Source organism: Atractosteus spatula, chromosome 25 (genome assembly GCF_055471065.1).
Source record: "Atractosteus spatula isolate fAtrSpa1 chromosome 25, fAtrSpa1.hap1, whole genome shotgun sequence".
In the NCBI taxonomy this organism is placed as follows: Eukaryota; Metazoa; Chordata; class Actinopteri; order Semionotiformes; family Lepisosteidae; genus Atractosteus; species Atractosteus spatula.
In genome coordinates this window covers 9,003,195-9,022,832 of record NC_142730.1, presented here as the reverse complement: position 1 = coordinate 9,022,832, position 19,638 = coordinate 9,003,195, and the positions used below count along the sequence as shown (strand labels likewise).

Genomic DNA, 19,638 nt, shown 5'->3' with positions numbered 1-19,638 from the left:
GACCACGTCAAGCCCAAACATGCAGGAAGGAGAAGTGGAGACTTTGTTTTTCACACAGACCGAAAACAACGCAGGCCCTTACAGGAAATGCCACCAGAGCACTGACAGACCAGTGATGAATCAGTTAGCCACAAGCAACCTCAAAGTCACAAAGGGACAAATGGCCTCCTCTGCCTCGCTTCTCAATGGATCTCAGCAAATCAGGTAACCGAATCCAGACACCTACAGCCAATGGCGCAAACAGCTTCCTCTTTCCTAAACACATTTTTAGCTCTTAACATCCTGCGATTCCCACGCCAGGTTTGTAGGCGTTGGCCCTTCCTCAGATGCTCAGAGGGAACCCGTGGGTGTCGACTTTTAATCATCTGCATCCTCTCCTGCGTGCTTGCTTGGGCTGAAAGACCTTTACCTGGAGAGTGGTAGGCGCCCCCCGGGTTGATGCCCAGCTGGGTGAGGGTGCTGGCCAGGTTGCCCGTGCTGCTGCCCCCACTCAGGGAGGGGAAGGGGGGCTCCTCGGGGTCCAGCGGGGTGGGCAGCGGGGAGGGGAAGTGCAGGCTGGACAGGTCGGGCAGGGAGCCGCCGGTGTTGAGGGCCGAGGGGATGAGGGGGCCGCTGGCCTGCTGGTCCGGAGAGGGGAAGATGCTGTGCGGGGAAAGAGAGGCGGAGATCTGAGCAGATCTCAGGTGGACACAGGTGGAAAAAGGAGTGTGTGAAAGGTCCCCGAAACCCTACACCCTAAACTGGTACCATGCCTTTACATATAACATAACATCACTTTATTAACCCTTTACAATCTCTTGCATTAGGAATCTGTCTTTTCGCAGACCCCAGCTTGCTCTCCATGAGACACACAGACAGGGAGAGAAGCTGGGGGTCAGAGCGCAGGGTCAGCCATTGTACAGCACCCCTGGAGCAGCTGGGGCTCAGGGCCTTGCTCAGGGGCCCAACGGAGTAGGATTCCTCTGCCGGCTGCGGGATTTGAACCGGCAACCTTCCAGCCACAGACGCAGATCCTCAGCCACAGAACCATTAACCTCCAGTTATAGATACCTGCATCCTACCTGCTGTTTACTACACTTTGTTGAATTATAAACTCAGGCTATAAACAGCAGGGAACTGTGGAACTGCATCTGATGCCAGACCGACCCCGGATGTCGTTCTTGTCCCTGCTGGAGTGCTGAGAAACGCCACTCCTCAGCTACCAGCCAGCTGCCGTGACTACACGTTCAGGCTGGAAGTGCTTTCCACCTGTGCTCAACGGAACCCCACACCTATCTCCTGAGGGACAGACCGTTTAAGATGCTCTGAGCCCAAGCTCCGCTCCCTAGTCCTCTTGCTCCACGCGCTGTGTTGCGCCCTGGATGCTCGACCCTCTCCTGGCTCTGACCTCATCTCATGCTTTCCCCTTTGTGCTTTGAGCTGTGATCAGCTCGGCTACGCTTCGTTTCTGACAACTTGGGATCTTCCCCCGACCCAGGAACCCAGTGCTCTAAGTCACTGACGGCAATGCTAACCCTTGCAAAACCACTTTCTTCTCAAAATAATAATAATAATAATAATAATAATAATAATAATAATAATAATAATAAAAAACTTTATTTTATATAGCGCCTTTAAAGGTGGCTTCTCAAAGCGCTTTACAGGATGACAATAACAATAAATAAGAAGAATACAACAATAAGTAAGAAGAATACACAAGATAAGACACAATTACAATTACAACAATACAACAATAACAATAGAGGAGACCGTGGAAGGTGGTACTAAGAAGAGCAGAGGGGTGAAGAATGGAACCAGTTCAGTAAAGGCTTTTCTGAAGAAGAGGGTTGTGAGTCTGGATTTGAAGGAGTTTAGAGAAGGTGACTCTCTGATATCCTTGGGCAAAGAGTTCCAGAGCTTGGGGGCATAACAGGAGAAGGCCCTGTCACCCATACAATGTAGACGGGCTTGGGGGACAGTAAGGAGGGCAGAATTTGAAGAGCGGAGGTTGCGAGGTGGGGAGTAGGGCGATAATAGTTCAGACGGGTATTGAGGTGCCAAGCCATGTAGAGCCTTATAGGTGAGCATGAGGATTTTAAAGTCTATGCGGAATTTGACCGGAAGCCAGTGCAAGGACTCCAGGATAGGAGTAATGTGAACACTTGCACTAGACCTGGTCAGGATTCTGGCTGCTGAATTTTGGACATACTGCAGCTTGTTCAGAGTAGATTTAGATACCCCAGCGAGTAGAGCATTGCAGTAGTCAATTCGAGAGAATACAAATGTGTTGATCAGCTTTTCAGCCACAGTTAATGATAGCATAGGGCGTAGTCTTGCGATAAGGTGAAAAAAAGATGTTTTGACAGTATGCTGCACATGTGGGTCGAATGTTAAGCCAGAATCGAATATAACCCCAAGGTTTTTCAATTTTGATTGAAGCTCAAGTACAGAGCCATCTACAGGTAGGGTTACAGGACTGGCTTTACGAAGTTGATGGAGGGTACCAATAAGCATGACTTCAGTCTTGTCGCAGTTAAGATGAAGGAAGTTTTGAGTCATCCAAATATTTATGTCAGAGATGCAATTAGATAGTCCCTGTAGATAGTCCCTACAGCAATTAGATAGTCCCTCATTTAACCCTGTGAAAATGCCGGCACTAAATCACGCTTTACAATGGTCTACAAGCCACATGCCCACAGCTCAGCCACAGACAACACAGCAGAAGACGGGGGGAGAGGGACATCTGAAGAGAAGAACAAGAGAGGCGAAGACAGAAGCCCAGAGATGTTAGGAAAGAGAGAGCAAGAGAAACAAGGAACGGAGACTGAGGGTGGATCTGGTGGATCGTGGGATCACAATGGAGACACCAGATGCTGCATCTGTACAGACGCAAACTTAACCAGAAGGACTGAAAGGAATGAAAACATCTATAGAGCTAAAAAAACAAGGATTCAGACTGCTGGTCGGCTCACTGGAAACACAAACTCCTACTTGCTAACACTCTCAACAGATGTTCCAAAGACTTCTCTCATGGTTCATCCAGTCACAAGAATTTCTAAGAGCTGTCAAATCACTGGAGCTTAACTCCCAATATTTACTCCTCTTGAATCAATCAGGACCTCCGACTGTCAGAAACGGGAGAGTGTCAGTGTGAAATCACTCCTTGAAGAGACCGGTGTACTTACTTGATTCCCGGAACCTCGCAAGATTTCGGCCGAGAGGACAGCATTGGTACCTAGGAGGCACAGAGGAGAGAAGTGCTGAAAGGCTTCCAGTGGCTCCAGTGCAGGACAGCACTGCGGTTCACATGTCCCACGGTCCACTGGTGCGGCGCTGGAAGCAAGGCCTGGGTCACGAGATGGAGGACTGGAGCAGGCCTGCGAGCTGCAGTTACAGTGGACAGCCACAGCGGGGCGCTACTGAGCAGCTCTGCGAGGAAACTGGGGTTTCAAACAGTTGAATCCTCCCCCTCAAGAGGAATCCAAATAATCATTTACACCTTTTATCTCTGATCTACAAGGGGCCAAGTTTGCACTGTAGCCAAGCACAGAGCGACTGTCAAATACAGTGGATCCACAGCCACAGTGACAGACAGGGGGACAGATTAACACATGGGGACATGGAGACAGAGGGACAGGGGGACAGATTGACACAGGGGACATGGAGACAGACAGACAGGGGGAGAGACTGACACACCAGGACATGGAGACAGAGGGACAGGGGGACTGACGCACACTGAGGGGAAGAAGAAGCAGACAGGGCTGTTCTCTACCTTCTTGGTGTCCCAGGGCTTCAGTAACTGCTTGCTGTCGTCCAGGATATTCTCCTCGATGGGGGGTACTGGGTAATGGAACACTGCAGTGGGGGGGTGGGGGGAGGAGAGAGAAGGAGGGGTCTGGTCAGCTCTGGTCATTACAGGGACATCTGCAGCAGACCCTGTCAGCTGCCTGTAAGATTACTGAACCCCATTCAAGGCTTCTGCACCAGGAGTGCTCAATCCTGGTCCTGCAGGGGGCGCTGTGTCTGCAGGGTCTCCAGGTCTCTTTAAAACAGCAGCACCTGAAGAGCTGGGAGCAGCTGCTATACTGGTCCAGTTCAGATCAATAATGAGTCGATTCAGTCTGGGAAGAGCCCAGCTGGACTGAGAACCTGCAGACACACTCATCCTTGAAGACCAGGACTGGGGACTCTTGTCCTGTATAATTATACACCACAACAGGATTATAACCTCTTTATACTACCTAAAAGACTAGACTTCCTTTAAATATCCTACAGAATTACTCTCACTTTACACACCCTATAGACCCCCTTTGAGAACTCCCTGGAGAAACTGGTTGTACATTCTGGAAATTTTAAATAAAAGGTGTGATTTTGGCTTTAAAGCTATTTAATGCTGTGGAATAATCATCACTGCCTCTGGAAGGAAAGGCTGGATGAGATCCCTGGATCGATTTTCTATTAACTACCAAATGAGTTGCAATGGGCCAAATGGCCTCCTCTCGACTGTAACCTTTCTTATGTTCTTACACAAATTAGACCACTATCAAAACCCTGTAGGACTGGTGTGTGGGGAGCGTTCTGGCGCACTATGGCTGCCGTCGCATCATCCTGGTGGGGCTGCACACTGGTGGTGGTGGAGGGGAGTCCCCATTACCTGTAAAGTGCTTTGAGTGGAGTGTCCAGAAAAGCGCTATATAAGTGTAAGCAATTATTCTCCACCTGGATGTGTACATCCACTGTAAAGCCTATACAGAATCAGATCCCCACTTTAAAACTCCTATAGCTCTTTTGACATGTCCTTCATATGGAAGGGACTGGTCTCTGTGGGGGTGGGGCACATCTTCTTATAGGTGGGGCATGTCTCAGTGGGGGCGGGGTATGTCTTCATGTGGGTGGGGCATGTCTCTATGGGGGTGGGGTATATCTTCATGTGGGTGGGGCACATCTTCTTATGGGTGGGGCATGTCTCAGTGTGGGCGGGGTATGTCTTCATGTGGGTGGGGCATGTCTCTATGGGGGTGGGGTATATCTTCATGTGGGTGTGGCATGTCTCTGTGGGGGCGGGTATGTCTTCATGTGGGTGGGGCATGTCTTCATATGGGTGGGCAAGCCTTCGTGAGCATGGGGCCTTCAATCTTTGGCCCTTAAGGACTACACTACAAGTACCACAGCTTACTACTCCCCTGTTCAAGAACTGGGGCAACAGAAAGCAAATCACGCTCGGCCAACAATAAATTATGTTAACCCCAGGAAACGAGAACAACAAAACAAACTTACTTTTTCTTCCATCACCTTCAATCAAGCCTACAATTAAAGAGACAAAGAATTAAAAAATGAAATCCTGCAAAATTGAACAAGTTACCCTCATCCTTCAACTAGTTTCTGGGGCTTCAGAGTTTTAGCTCAAGACCTCCATTAACCTTAAAAAGGGAACGGCAACGCTATTTTCATATTTCAGGGGTTAGAAAGCATCACCACTGATGAGTGCATTTCAAACCACGATAAAAGTCCAACCTAGACAGTAATTTGTAACACCTCCAATTTACATCACAAAATAGACACAATTTCCAGGTCTGCGCAGCATCATGTTCTGCGATTCAGAACGAGGAAACAAGGGGGTGATTTTGCTCTCAATTTTGAGGCTGTTTTGCTCACAAATATTACTTGTTAACTCTGCATGCAGATTGATCACGCTGGAACATTTCTGCGGTGAAGTGTCTGATGCACTACCTGTACTTATTCACTCGTACATCACAGTACACTAGTCGTTACAGTGACTAGTGAGCAGGAAGGGCCGCTTCACGTCACAGTTCGTGGGGCTTGATTGGGAGTTTCCAACAAAACGGCCACTTACAGTATTTTCACAAAGTTACCGATCTTGTGCTTAATTCAAAATTTGTCATTTTTTTCTATAATGTCAATGAATGTGTTTTGTTATCAAGATTTATTGACAGGCCTGAGAAACTGGGACTGCTGTTTCCTTTTAAACCAGGGGTTCCCGACTGTGGTCCTGGAGGCCTGCAACACTTTGGTTGTCTCTCCAGCTCGGCTGAATTACCCAGCTGAAGGCTTAGCTGAACTAGCAAGCTGACTGACTGGAAGATTGGCAAGCTTTTTTTCGACTCAAATATTTGCCCATTTTATTTATGAAATGCTATAGTTAAAAGGTGGCTTGTTTAAAAGCTGAATACCGTCAAACAGCCCAAATTAAGGGCAATTCTTAAAGATACAGGCAAACTGATCCTTCGGCGGAAATGCTTTCTCAATCAGACCTCTTCCTTTGCAAACGGATCTCAGCGCTTTAGACGTCTGAAGGGGTTGAAAAGTTTTTTAGTTACAATCCTCCTTGAGGTGAATCAAAGCAGGGGAGCACTCTCAGGTTTAACACTACAACTATTCCATAATTAAGATGTCTCGTGCAGCCTAGGTTAGGAATCAAGCCTACAAGCAACCGGGCCTCAGGTACGAATAAGAATGCTTATTAAGGGACTGTAATTGGACTGACACACTGTAATTGCCCAACAGTGTCTGTTCACCACTAATAACTACACGTTCCAGAGTGGTTTAGACAGTTCTAATTTATCAGGCAAGTTAAGGACAGGCTGGAGAAAGCTCTGGGGGAAGTTTCTTGACTGCAGCATATCCCATACAAGGCATTCTAAAGCCAAGGAGTGTTTGAAAAAAGATCTGAATTATACATTCTTGGAGAGAGCCAATAATTAAGGGGTTCTGCATTCTGACAACACAAGGGAGAGGTTTAAGATCTGAACTCCCCCCGCAAAGCTCACCGCTGTGCCTGTTCTGGGGCGCCAGGCCCGGGCCAGAGCTGAAGGCATCTTGCGCATTGGGGTTCATAACGCTGGTGTGGAGCGCCGAATCCGAGTTTGTCCTGCACGGAGAGGAGTGGGAGGGAGGTCAAAGGTCAGAGGTTACAAGAAACGTTTCCCTTCTCACTGTCCAGAGATCGCTGGCTGGAACAGCGTGGTTTGATGCCAGGGTCGGGCAGTGTGAAAAACATTCTGCTGAGGAACAGAAGACCCTCGTGTCTGGAGCAAGCTCATCCACAGCCCGCAAACCCCCCCAGTGATGTCCCTCCTGGAACCTTCCGAGTGGCTCAACCAGTAAAAGTGCGTCATCGTGGGTTTGAGCCTGGGTCATGTCAGTAGTCGAACAGGACTTGGATTCCTCAAATTGGGCAGGTCTTAGCCAATTGCGGGACTAGTCGGGCAGGAGATCTGCACAATAAAGGGACTCCTGTGGCTTTCCGAGTGCCTGCAAGTGCTGTCAATGAGGGACGCGCCTGCCCTCCAATGAAAACGCTGATCCTCCTGTATGGGGCGGTGCTGCCTGTGACAAATTAAAAGCTGATTGGCTAGAAGGTGGCCACGTGGGCGGAGTCTGCCTTCACTCTCCCCCATGTGCGGATGCGGGTTCATAGCTGCGAGCCGAGACGTGGAAAACACAGGAACGGCAATTGCAAACCACATGGGCAGTGCAGAAAACGGTAAGTCTAAGGCTAAAAATAACAAAACATTCTTATTCCAGCACGTACCTGTTCAGAAGCTGCAATGAATTCAATCCTGCTCAGTACTCAACAGCTGCAGCCCTGAATTCCCATGCAAATCTATCCTGATCTCAGTCCGTATTACAGACTTTTCAATGCTGATTCAAACTCAGGGCCATGATTCGTAAGACACATTATTACCCAGCCTCCCAAAACCTAGCATTAAATCAACATGGTAATAATAGCTTGGGGACATGCAGACAAAACATTACAGTGAAATGTTTTGAACACATTTTGCTGCAAATCTGGGGCAATTTCAAGAACAGCACAGAGGGATTTTCCACATCTAAGACGTCGCCTCCTAAGCCTGGATCTGGAACACCGACACGCAGGGCAGCTCATCTGCAGAGCCGTCAGAATCTCGGGCACATCAAGCTGCTTTGAGAAAGAGGACTGAGGATCAGCTACAGGTGACCAAACAAGCAAGCTGGAGTTGAAACGGCCTCTTGTAAACTGGTAAACGCCTGAGAACAAAAACCCTTCAAAAAAATCAATTTACAGGCACAGCAGGGCACACATCTGATGACCCACTTCTATGTTACATAATACAGCTGGATAATGCACTAGGAAGGCCTCGTTTAAATGGTTTGGTCACCATGTTACAGAAAATATCGTGCTGCTGTGGAATAAGTCTGGAGAAGAGCACAAAGACACATTACTGTGCTTAAAGGGGTGTCCTGCTCTGACAGGCTGACGGAACTGAACCTTTTTAGTCTCGTACAGACTATGAGAAGACCTGACAGAAGCCTTCAAAATCTGCAAAGGCACTGACTGTGCACTTTTTAAAAAAAAAATCAGGCACTTCTTTACACAAATGGTGTCAGGGGTGTGGAACAAGCCGCCCAGCCACGTGGTTGAAGAGGGTACTCCCGTTTCCTTCGTGACGTGGCTGCGCGAGAACCCTCAAACACAGACCTGCCCCGTGTTCTTATGACACGGGCGATCCCTGCGATACAGAAACGAGACAACTTCTGGCAACCTCCAGGGTACTGGGAACCGCCATTCCCAAAGAAGTGAGGAGAAAGCCGACGATCAGATCATCCTCCCCCCCCCTTCCTCCCGGTCACCCCACGCACGCACCCACACTTACTGAGCACCAAAGCGAGGGACAAGAATGAGGTCTCTTTAAGGGACATGGCAAAAGGCTTCACCTGTTGAGTGCATTTGATGGCAGTCGAAAAATCTGTCCCTTGTCCATGAGGAAGTTGGTGGACCAGTTCATGTTCCTTTGTGGGCAACAGAAGAAGGCCATTAAACATAGCAAAGGGACAAAAAAAAACTCAACAGGGAGGACAGTGAGGCTTGCGAGACAGGGATCGCGCCCAGACAGGGAAGAGCTGGCATTCCATCCCATAATTCCCCGGGGGCTGCGTCATTTACCAGCAGCGTCTAAGCGACTGTTTCCCTGGCTCCCAAGTCTGTCGTTTAATGTCATTAAAAAGAATTGTGTTTTTGGTTCTGGGGAAGAAAGTGAAGAAAAAGCAGGCAGAAGTGAGCAGAGGAGAGGAAGCTAACAGGGGGGAGTCCCATCCCAGAGGAAGAAGCCCGAAAGTGTAATGAGAAGAGCAGCAGAGCCCGGGAAGAGAAGAGAAAAAAAACACCGGCTCCATCGGTTTTTTAACAGGGACCTTTGAGGTTAACGCATAGTTGTGGCGCAAGAAGAAGACTGGGGAGGGCCTATTCGCAGCGAAGAATGAGCCAAGGCGCGCCCTTGTCCAAGCCTGCTTATTAGTCTAGTCTGGCTACTCCGCGGACACTGACGAGAGCCAAGCGACAGAGCTCTGCAGAGGAAAGGGAACGCAGCAGCAGACAGGCACCCTGCGGGACGACCCCTGCCGCCCAGCCGCCCCCGACCTGGGGGTCCTGCAGTTACCTCCTCCAGCTGGCGTCTGGGGGCGGGGACAGGTAGGCGGCGCTGTAGGGCGAGCTGTCGATCTAGTGCAGGCCGTTAAGGCAAAACCAAAAACAGACAAACCAGGCTGCCGACATCACAGGTCAGTTCTGACGTTTACCTTGTCCCTTTCCTGAGCATTTTCACAAAAAGGTGTTAAAGGTGGTGGTAAAGAGGTGTTAGTGGGGCCAGTAGGGGGCGCTCACCCTGCGGTCCATGTGGGTCCTAATGCCCCAGTATAGTGACGAGGACACTATACTGTAAACAGGCGCCATCCTTCGGATGAGACGTAAAACTGAGGTCCTGACTCTCTGTGGTCATTAAAAATCCCAGGGTGTTTCTCGAAAAGAGTTGGGGTGTTACCCCGGTGTCCTGGCCAAATGTCCCCCTGGCCTTTACCAATCATGGCCTCCTAATAACCCCCGTCTCTGAACTGGCTTCATCACTCTGCTCTCCTCCCCACTGAGAGCTTGTGTGTGGGGAGCGGACTGGCGCAACATCCAGGTGGGGGATACACAATGGTGGGGGTGGAGGGGATCCCCATGACTTGTAAAGCGCTTTGAGTGGAGTGTCCAGGAAAGCGCTATAGAAGCGGAACGTTTATTATTCATTAACTGCATCTGGACCATTCCTGGAAAGTGGCTTAAGGTGACTAATTGCCCCTGCGCCAGTTTAAACAGCACAAGGGAGGGAGATTCTTCCCTTCCACTGAGTGAAAATGACATTGAAACAATTTTAATTGGAAAAAAAAAGTTACAGCCCTTCTCTCTTCCCAGACGATTTTAAACACGGCAGCGATGCGGTCCTCTGCAACCAGCACTGGAATCGTTCTCCACAGGCTGCCGAGCCACGTCATCTCTGTTTTCAGAGATGGCAGGATCGCTGTGCTGTGCAGGCAACAATCAGAAGAGAGCCCCACACGCAGCTGACAATACGCGTCTCTTTTGATCTAAATGCTCAGCTACAGCCACGTTCAGCAGGAAGAAGGCGTCTGACTGACATCCGCGAAGGAGGTCAGACGGAACAGCATGCTGAGGCCACCAGAGATGAGCCCCCCCCCGTTCCCCAAGCTGGCGGGTGTGAAGGATACTTGGCGGCGGTAATGGCGCAGGGGTGACATGAACCTCCTGTCCCTCTGCACCCTCTCCACCAGGCCGTGGTGCCGCGTGGCGCGGGAGGAGTCCAGCGACGAGAGGAACGGCCCCTGCGAGACGGAGAGAGAGAGAGAAACAGGCCAGGGGTGGACGGGTGGCACGAGCAGAACTGGCCGAGCTCAGTCCCCAACCCGCCGGGCTGACCACCTGCGAGAGGCCACCGCTGCCCGCTGTCCACTGACCCCCACCCGGACAGACTCTCAGCAGATCGCATCTCTCTCGTCTCTCCTTCGGCTGCTCTTGTGAAATACGAACGCGCAGATCCAGGACCAGTGCTGGAGAGAATATCCCCCGTACACGTGCAGAGGTTCCTTTCGAAGAAGGGCGTTTTTAATTTGAGTATAATGTCAATTCCCCGAAAAACAGCCTTTTTTTTCTTAAATGTTGAAATGCACCTTTTTTCTAATTTAAGACCCTTTCCCCGTGCGCACATTCAGCTTCGATGTTCTGCGTCGCTGGCGGACAGCGCATCCCTAAAGCCCCCGCTGTCTCCCGGTTCGGATATCTCTCCGATCGGTGGGGGGAGGGCTAGATGCCCTGCCACAACCGGTAAAGACGCTGCCTCACAGCTCCAGCTCCAGGGTCGATTTGGGGCACCTGTCTGTGTGGAGTTTGCATGTTCTCCCCGAGATTCCGGGCTCTCCAGTTTCCTCCTGCCGAAGACTGCCAGGGTCGTGTCACTGGCTACCGTCGCCCACCCCTGCGACATTCCCACCTCACTGATCCCTCCCGCGCTGCGTACGACGGAGGCCGCCAGGATGCGGGAACGCTGTGGCGGCAGGCCTCACCTGGAAATCGCTGGCGCTGCTCCCGATCTGGTTGACGTTGGGCAGGGAGCCTCCGTAGTACGGGCCCTGGGTGCGAGCGACGCGTGCCTTCTGAGCCTGGAGCTGGAGAGAGTGGGGGGGGGAGAGACAGGGAGCCCGTCAGAAAGCCGTGTCCCAGATTCGATGAGACACCCTCAACTGATCAAGATCATCTGGGCTGCCCACAATCCATCCAGAATCCACCCCGAGACACATGTTCACAGTCCAGAATACTAAAGCAGTTTCCCGAGACCAGACTTGTCATTAACCCCCTAATCAGCACACCTTCCGTTTCACTGCCTGCTGCCTCTGAACGTACGCTATACCAGATTTCCATTGCTCTGTGGAAAACTATTGCTCCCTAGTAAAATAAATCAATTTAACGCTAAAGTATCATTCTATTCCTCTTCACAGGTACGTGAGGTATGCCTTAGATTTCTGGAGATTAGACTAGTTTAATGCCTCACATATTGGGATATCACCTGAGGTATTAAATAGGCTTCAATTAGTCCAGAATGGGGTGGCAGGGCAGCACAGTCATTAGCACTGCTGCCTCACAGCACTGGAATGACAGACCTGGGGTGCTGTCTGTGTGGAGTTTGCGTGTTCTCCCTGTGTTCATATGGGTTTCCTCCCACAGTCCAAAGACATGCTGGTGGGTTAATTAGCTTCTGGGAAAACTGGCCCCTGGTGTGAGTGGTGTGTTTGTGTCTACCTGCCCTGTGTTAGACTGGTGTCCTGTCCAGGGTGTACCCCGTTCTGCGCCCGCTGCTTGCCGGGATAGGCTCCAGCTACCGGCGACCCCGAATTGGAAGAAGAGGTTAGAAAATGGATGGAACGATGTCCTGGATTCAGTGACTGGCGTGCTAGTTGACATTACTCTGCATCAGCACATAACCCCGGTCCTCTGTGAACTGTACTGGCTACCAGTGAAATTTAAAATGAGTGTCTGAGGGTCCCTTGCACGTGCATAAGGTACTGAATGATAAAATTCATAGGATACCTTATGGACTTATTACATGAGTACATTCTTACTCTTAATCCACGATCTGCTGATTGGGGTCACCTTACTCTGATCTGTGGATAACACTGCCCAAGTCCATTACAGTCTCTGCAATAGTGGACATTTTTAAAATTCTCTAAAAGATCTATCTTTTCACCAGAGTTTAACGTATAATTTCAGCATTTTATTTTTTTTTATTTCTGCGATTTATATCATAAGTGTGCTTTTGTACTCTACTGTGAGTTTCTTGAAAAGCACTCATAAATAAAACTGTATTATCATCACTGGGGCCATACCACTTCAGCCGAGGTGGCAAAGAGGGTAGTGGTGGGTAATTAAATGAAAAACAGAATTTCAAACCGAATATGCCTCAAATCAGCTCTTCACCTTTCACCCCCATCCCCTAAACGAAACAATACAATTGAGTATTGAGTATTGAGAAAGGGCAAATTTCAACTTAAAACACACTCCCACCCCCCCACCCCCAACCAGCACGCATGGGTGGGTCCACAACATGATGTCACGGAATCTCTGAAAATGCAGGATTCTGATTGGCTGGGAGGACTCGGCGACTCCATAATGGCCTGGCCCCGAGTTACTATTACACGGCGGAATGCTGGGCTGCAGTATCCATGGCGATGGAAAAACACCCCGACACCTTACAATTCGTCCCAAGGCCCCCCACACTTCAGCCGAACGAAGCCCCGCAGAGCGAGAAAGAAAGCCAGGAGACTGAATTCAAAATGCAGTGCTACCAAATACCCAACAGCGTGATCGCGTTCTTCAGCTCGCTCCGCGTGAGCCTGCCCCAGGACAGGGAGGAGCCCATGGAGGTGGAAGAGGTGGTCATAAGAGACATCGAGATGGAGGAACCCTCGCCCCCTCCGCTGAAACTGCGGCTCAAATCGAAGCGCAGAAGGAGCTCACGGATGCACCCGTATTACCGTTAGCTACAGACATCGCCCTCCCTTCTTCCACAGGTCTGCCAGGGGCCTTCACAAGACACCCCCCCGCCGCCCCCCACCCGAGACCAGGAGTCTTGGGGGTGCCAGACCCTCTTATTCAGCATTGGGCTCCCCTCGGACAGGGATCGAGCCAGGAGTCTCCCAGTGATGCTTTCGGGAATCACTTCACACCTCAAACAGGAGCAGGTCTGCCAGGGCCCTGGTCATCTCCAGAACGACCTTATTTTTACGGGGTCTGGGTGGGGGGGTACAGGCTTGTGCTGGTCAACAGGTCTCTGCACCCGGTCCTGAAAATGAGTGGACAGCAGACCAGAGCAAAAAGGGCAACACAGCGGACAGAGATGGGCTGAGCTCAAAGTGAAAAGGGGTATTATCAGTCAGGAGGAGGAAATTAGATCTACTAACAAACAAACAGGGAGAGTAACAATTAGAAGGCTCATTTTAATTCAATTATAATAAAAGGGAAAGAGCCTTTGGTGGGATTAACTGGGAGGATGGGGACTTTTTTCTAAGAGCTCTCTCGGCAGTGCTCCGGCACTTCTGCAGAAGAGTGGTTCTCCCTCTAAAAAAAAAGCCCGAATTTCTTCTTGTCCTCGCGTGTGCACGTCTTAATCTGAATTTCTTAATTTCTGAATAAAACACAAAGTGTTCCAGCCAGCGCTGTGGTCTGTGTGTTTCCTTCTGTCTGCCCGGGCCGGTCAGTGTGATGGCCTGTGATGGCTTAAGATAACATCACTTTATTGGCCATATACAATTTCTTGCATTAGGAATTTGTCTTTTCGCATACCCCAGCTTGCTCTCCATGAGACACACAGATATGGAGAGAATCTGGGGAACAGGATGCCATGAACTTGCCAGCAAGCCCTCTGGGAAAAGAGCTCGTGATGTTAGAGGCCAGAGAAAGTGTGATCCAGAGAAGATCCAGGAGTTGTAAGAGCACGATGTTATCATTCAGCATCCCACTTCAGCAAAGCAGTGCCATCAAAATATCATCCGAATGTTTTAGCAGCACAACACCTCACTTCTAAGGGGTTTTCAGGGGGAATCTAGCAGGGCTGCCTGCTAGATGAGGCAAGGAGGACGCTGGGAAGGGCGGAACTGTGGCGAGGCAGAGGGATGGGGGACTTCTGTACCTGGGGGAAGGGTGCAGAAAAATGTGTTCACAGAAAAAATCATTTCACTGCAAGACAGATACTGGATAAAGTGATGAAGGATTTTGGGGGGTAGTGGCGGGGGTACTTCACAAAAATAAATTACCCTGGGTCACAAAGGTACCTGGGGCCCTGGGTTCAATTCCTGAGGTGCTGTCTGGGTGGAGTTTGTATGTTCTCCCCAGGTGTGTGCTGGTTTCCTGGTGCTCTGGTTTCCTCCCACTGCCCAAAGACATGCTGGTGGGTTAACTGGCTTCTGAGAGAACTGGCCCTGGCGTGAGTGTGCGTCTGCCCTATGATGACCTAGTGTCCTGACCATGGCATAGCCCGCCTCGCCCCCTGTTGCTTGCTGGGATAGACTCCTGGCTAACCCTGTGACCCTGAATTCGAGGAAGCGGTTCGAAAATGGGCGGATAACAACATCACTGAGACTGCTGCTGCTTTCTTCTCTCCAAGACGGCAGCACGGAGCAGTTTTCAGGGCCCTGGGCAGGAAGGTCACGGGTTCGAATCCTAGCTGGGAAGATGTATGTGGAATTTTGTAGCCAGGAGCAATTCCTCTTTAATGACCTACAGTACTTAGTCAAATAAAGAAATTAAAAATAGACAAGGCGTGCAGATGGTAATCTTTCTTCTTAAAGATGCGAAATGAAACGCCTTTTTGTCGCTCCCTGCCCACGTACAGGTCACGGCAACGGCGACCTCAGGCGAGGCGACAGCGCCGTCTTTCCTCGAAGAAACGCCGGCGTCCGCTGCCCTGCGGTTTTCCTGCTTGTTTCGTTCGTTGGTCGGACAAAAAACAACAACAAAACAAAAAACAAAAAACAAAAACCAACGCCGAAAGGCACACAGATGAAAACTGAAAATCGCAGCGCCGACCCGAAACGCCAAACGCGCCGGACAGCAGCAACACGACCAGCCAGCTCCGCCGCCCGCGACGGAGAGCTCACTCCAGGTAGGCCTGAAGAGGGCGCCCCGAAAGCGATAAAGTACGTATTCCGATTTTCTTTCTTTTTTTAAGAAACACGTTCAGATTTTTTGAATGAGCTCCTGCCAGTTTCGCCGAGGGGGGGGGGGGGGGGTTGGTACCCTGGGACCCTGGTCGTCTGCGACTCTACTCCAATCGCCGAGCCCCCCTTTCCGAACCGCAGCCGAACTGAGCGCCACGACCCCCGGGCCGGACCGGCTCGTCAGAGCATCCCGCCGTCACCAGCCTCGCCTGTCGCCCCGGGGGTCCCCCTGGGAGAGTCTGAGGGGGCTCCCCACCTCCCACCCCCCCCAAAAACACAAAAAGGGCAAACGGGAACTTGCCACTCGCAACCCGCTCTCCCACCCCCACGCACTCAACGCTGACAGCGCGCATCCCCGCACCCCGCAAGTTCGGTCCTGGAAAACTCGACTCCTGGCGACCGCACACCCCCCGGAGGGTGCCGGGGAGAGGGCTGCCCGTGTCCCCGGAGCGGGGTGCCCGTGCTCTGCCCGTGCCCCGGAGCTGGGCAAACGGCACAAGCGCGCCGCCTGCGCCCCGTGTGGGGCGGCTGTGCCGTCCCTCCTCCCTCCTCCCTCCGGACGCGCCAGCCTGATCAAATTAGGGGCTGGTCGCCCTCGGGAGACAGCCCGGGGGGTGATGGCCGCGCTGCCGGCTAGCCCGGGGCCCCTGCTTCTCGGATACCCCGAGAGGGGCCTGCCCTCCCCCGGGATGTGTCTCTCTCTCTGCTGCCTCCCTGACTCCAGACTCACCCGGGTCGAAGAGATGTCCATCATGACCTCCTGGAAGGCAGCGGTCTCCTCGGCCTGTCGCTGAGTGTGGAGGGCAATCTTTTCGCTAAACTTTCGCGGGTTGGAGGCCCCGGAACCGGCGCCCGAACCGGGTCCGGGTCCGCAGCCACCCGCACCCGCCGCAGACATCTTTACTTCAGTGAAAGCAATCTGGGAGGAGGGCAAGCGGGGAGGGGCGGAGGGAGGAGGGGGGAATCCCTGGAAACCTGCCACCGGGCCTTGTGGGATGTGTAGTTTTGATGGCGGAGATGGCCGCTTTCGGTGAAAGGGGAGGCGCGCGTTGACGGAACTACAATTCCCATGCTCGCTCTGTGCGGGGGCGCGCAAACGTAGGAAAACATTGTCGTGCGACATGGGAGATGTAGTTTATTTACATGCGCAGTGACGTACAGAAGGAGTGGATGTTGATACACTAGCTGTGAATTCTTCCGGGTGCATTCCTACAAGAAAACTTTGAAGTTTATGTCCAAGATTGACAGAGTAACAATAATTGTAGTACGGAAGAAGAGGCAGACTTAAAATACATCAATGCGGTACTTAATAAACCTTAACTCGAGTCATTCCAGTTAAACTGCCAGCCTTTACCTTTAAAAAAAATTAAACCATGTAGGTAATAAAAAAGGCGATATTTAATAAACGTCACCGTAGCATGGAGTGTTTAATAACATCCTGAAGCTTTTCAAATTGTATCAATAATTCATATGATTTGCCAGTTGTAATATTTGTGGAAAGTTTGCAATACGTCCTTGAAAGAAAGTTAATTAGCTGTCCATCAAAAACGTTCAAGTGCTGCTTTGACGTCATACTTTGCTTTTGTTAAAAAATAAATAAAACCGTTTCAATGTCCACTGCATATTATTTCAGAATCAGACACAAATATTATTTTGTGACCGTGACTGTGTGCCCTGCCAGGAGGCGGCGTGCTGCGCCCTGTGCTGTCCGGTAGAGGGCAGCATCGTGCCAAGCCGTCACTGCGGCGGCTTTCCCCGCTCCGAGGCGGCCGACACCGATCATAACTCACGTTCGCTTTCACAAGAGAGCAGATTTAGTACAGGGCTTAACAATGACAAAGTCAAAACCAAGCGTTCTGCTACAAAAAAAAAAACTTTTATTGAGTTAGAAAAGAGGCAAAAATCCAGCCCGAAAAAAAACATTTTAAAACAAGCAAGTTGGTAATATTGTTCATTAGACCGCTAATGTGCACCTACCTGTACACAGCTGGAACCACGCGTACGCGCGTTGCACCAGATCAGGTTTCCGTCACTGAAAGAGCCATCAGAGAAATTTCAGAAGTCAGGGCAGAAAGGCAAAAAGCAGCAAACCTAAAACTACAGAAGCCTGGCTCCTCTTCTACACTCGTGGTGCCCAATCTGCACATTCTTGAGACGGCTTTTAAGTGTCAAAACTGAGACTCTTCAGTCCATGACTTACACTCGCAGCTCAAGTCCGCTTCAAACCACAACAGAGAAACCGCGATGAAACCAATGTGGGAGCGCATCTGAACCAGACAGCGGGAGCCACTTTACACAAAGAGTGGGGGGAGCGTGGAACGAGCTACACCGTCATGTCAGAAGGATGATACACTGGCTTCTTTCAAGAAATCCTCAGGTCATCCCTCCTTCCGTTTTCTCACTGTTTCACCCAATTCAGGGGTGCTGGGGACGCCAGTCCGTCGCAGGGCACAAAGACACAGGCACACCCTCCCAGAAGTCAATTAACCCCCCCAGCGTGTCTTTGAACTATGGGAGGAAACCAAATGCACCGAATGCTGTATGCTCATCCAGTAAGAACATGCAAACTCCACACAGATGGCACCCCGGTCTGCAATTGAACCCAAGGCTCCAGCACTGCAGGGCAGCAATTCTAACCACTGCAGCACCACGTCACCGATCCTCAGATCAATTAGCTACTAAATACCTAAGTGGACCAAGGTGGGCCCCATGGCCTCCTCTTGTTTGTAACCTGCCTGATGTCCTTGAGAAAGACTCCCTCCCACCACAAGCAGGCACGTTCAATATCGGATCCATCGAAGCCGAGAGAGGTACAGAAGGACTGAAAAGGGCCCAGTGTAGATATTTTGCTACTTCAACAACCTTTTAACTGCCGAGATAAAGTATTTGTGGAAACAGAGAATTGTGCAAGTCTTTTCTGTCTGGAGAGCCTGATTCAGCATCCGGTGAGCTCCACGGAAAAGAATTTCACGGTAGGGGGGGGGGGGGGGGGGGGTGGGATCAGCTCTTGACACTGCTGGCAAAGGGCTGCCGCGTTCCTCCGGAGATCAGTCTCCCGGCCCCAGGCGAGGTGAAATATGCCAACGTTTATTTTGACGCACAACAATCTACAACAGCTTATTCCTCACTTGCAAGATGGCCGGGGGGGGGGACTTTTTTGCAAGCGAGGAATAAGATAATGCCCTTTCGGAAGACACATATGGAAAAAGCAGATCTGAAGAGACCCATCTAGGAGCATCAGTTAATAGATAAGGAAACGGACTGCTAAGAGAATGAACCCCCTGCCAGGCCGCTGGCAGGGACCACTGGGGATGGGGACAGGGCGTCTCATGGCTCAGGGATCCTCACCCCCCTTCGGGTGCTGATGTCCTCAGAGACATGGGCTCCGTGGAAAGGGCAAGGTCTGCCGCCCACCCCCTCCCCGCGCGGTTCCCGACTCGGGTGCAGGCAGTGCAGTCATCACGAGTGCCCGCCTCTGCCTGGCCCCTGCAGCAGGCGTGCCCGCTGTGCGCAATTACATCAACTGAGCTTGGCAGAGAGGCGCTGGGTCTTGCCAAGAGTGTGTGTGGGGGGGGGGGGGAGACCTCTGACCTTCCAGAGACCGCCGATAAAGCCCACGCAGGAGAAAAAAACAGTCTGGCACTCTACTCCAAACTTCAGCCGACACTCTCCGGGGTGTCTAGAGTCAGCCAGGAGCGCTGTGCCATTTACCCAGCAGTGCCCAGGGCAGGCACACAGCCCCCCCAGTGCACAGGAGCCACCCCCCCCCCCCAGGTCACTTTGTGAGGATTATAGTGCTCAGCCAGGCGCACCCCCACGAGCAAGAGGACGGAGGGATTCATCTCCCCTGTACCAGCAAGACGTCCCCGGCGGAGAGCCAGGGTACACCCAGCCACAGCGGGCCTCCGTGATCCTGGATCTCGGCTGAGATACTTGCAAAAGATTCCGGCAAACACAGATTACGGGGGAAAAAGTGCCTCCAATCAAAGGCCTGGCGTTATAGGCGTCGAAATCTGGGGGAGGGATTCTCGCACCCAGAGGAATCCAAGGACCTGTGTGTGTCCACTGAGACGATACAAAAATAATTCAGTGGAAAAATATAGATGATTTATATAG

The 19,638-nt window shown here is 51.2% G+C and overlaps 1 protein-coding gene across 1 annotated transcript in view; it reads right to left on the bottom strand.

Annotated features, from left to right (window-relative positions):
* Positions 1-16,432, bottom strand: part of LOC148815339 (CREB-regulated transcription coactivator 2) — a 31,965-nt gene extending 15,533 nt beyond the window's left edge. The window contains exons 1-10 of the mRNA XM_088905798.1: positions 16,253-16,432; positions 11,377-11,478; positions 10,525-10,638; positions 9,417-9,478; positions 8,695-8,769; positions 6,768-6,868; positions 5,257-5,283; positions 3,752-3,834; positions 3,165-3,214; positions 410-642 (exon numbers count right to left, since the gene is read on the bottom strand). Coding sequence (XP_088761924.1) covers positions 410-642; positions 3,165-3,214; positions 3,752-3,834; positions 5,257-5,283; positions 6,768-6,868; positions 8,695-8,769; positions 9,417-9,478; positions 10,525-10,638; positions 11,377-11,478; positions 16,253-16,420 — 1,015 coding nt within the window. The 5' untranslated portion in view covers positions 16,421-16,432. The remainder of the gene's footprint in view (positions 1-409; positions 643-3,164; positions 3,215-3,751; positions 3,835-5,256; positions 5,284-6,767; positions 6,869-8,694; positions 8,770-9,416; positions 9,479-10,524; positions 10,639-11,376; positions 11,479-16,252) is intronic.
* Positions 16,433-19,638: the final 3,206 nt, after the last annotated feature.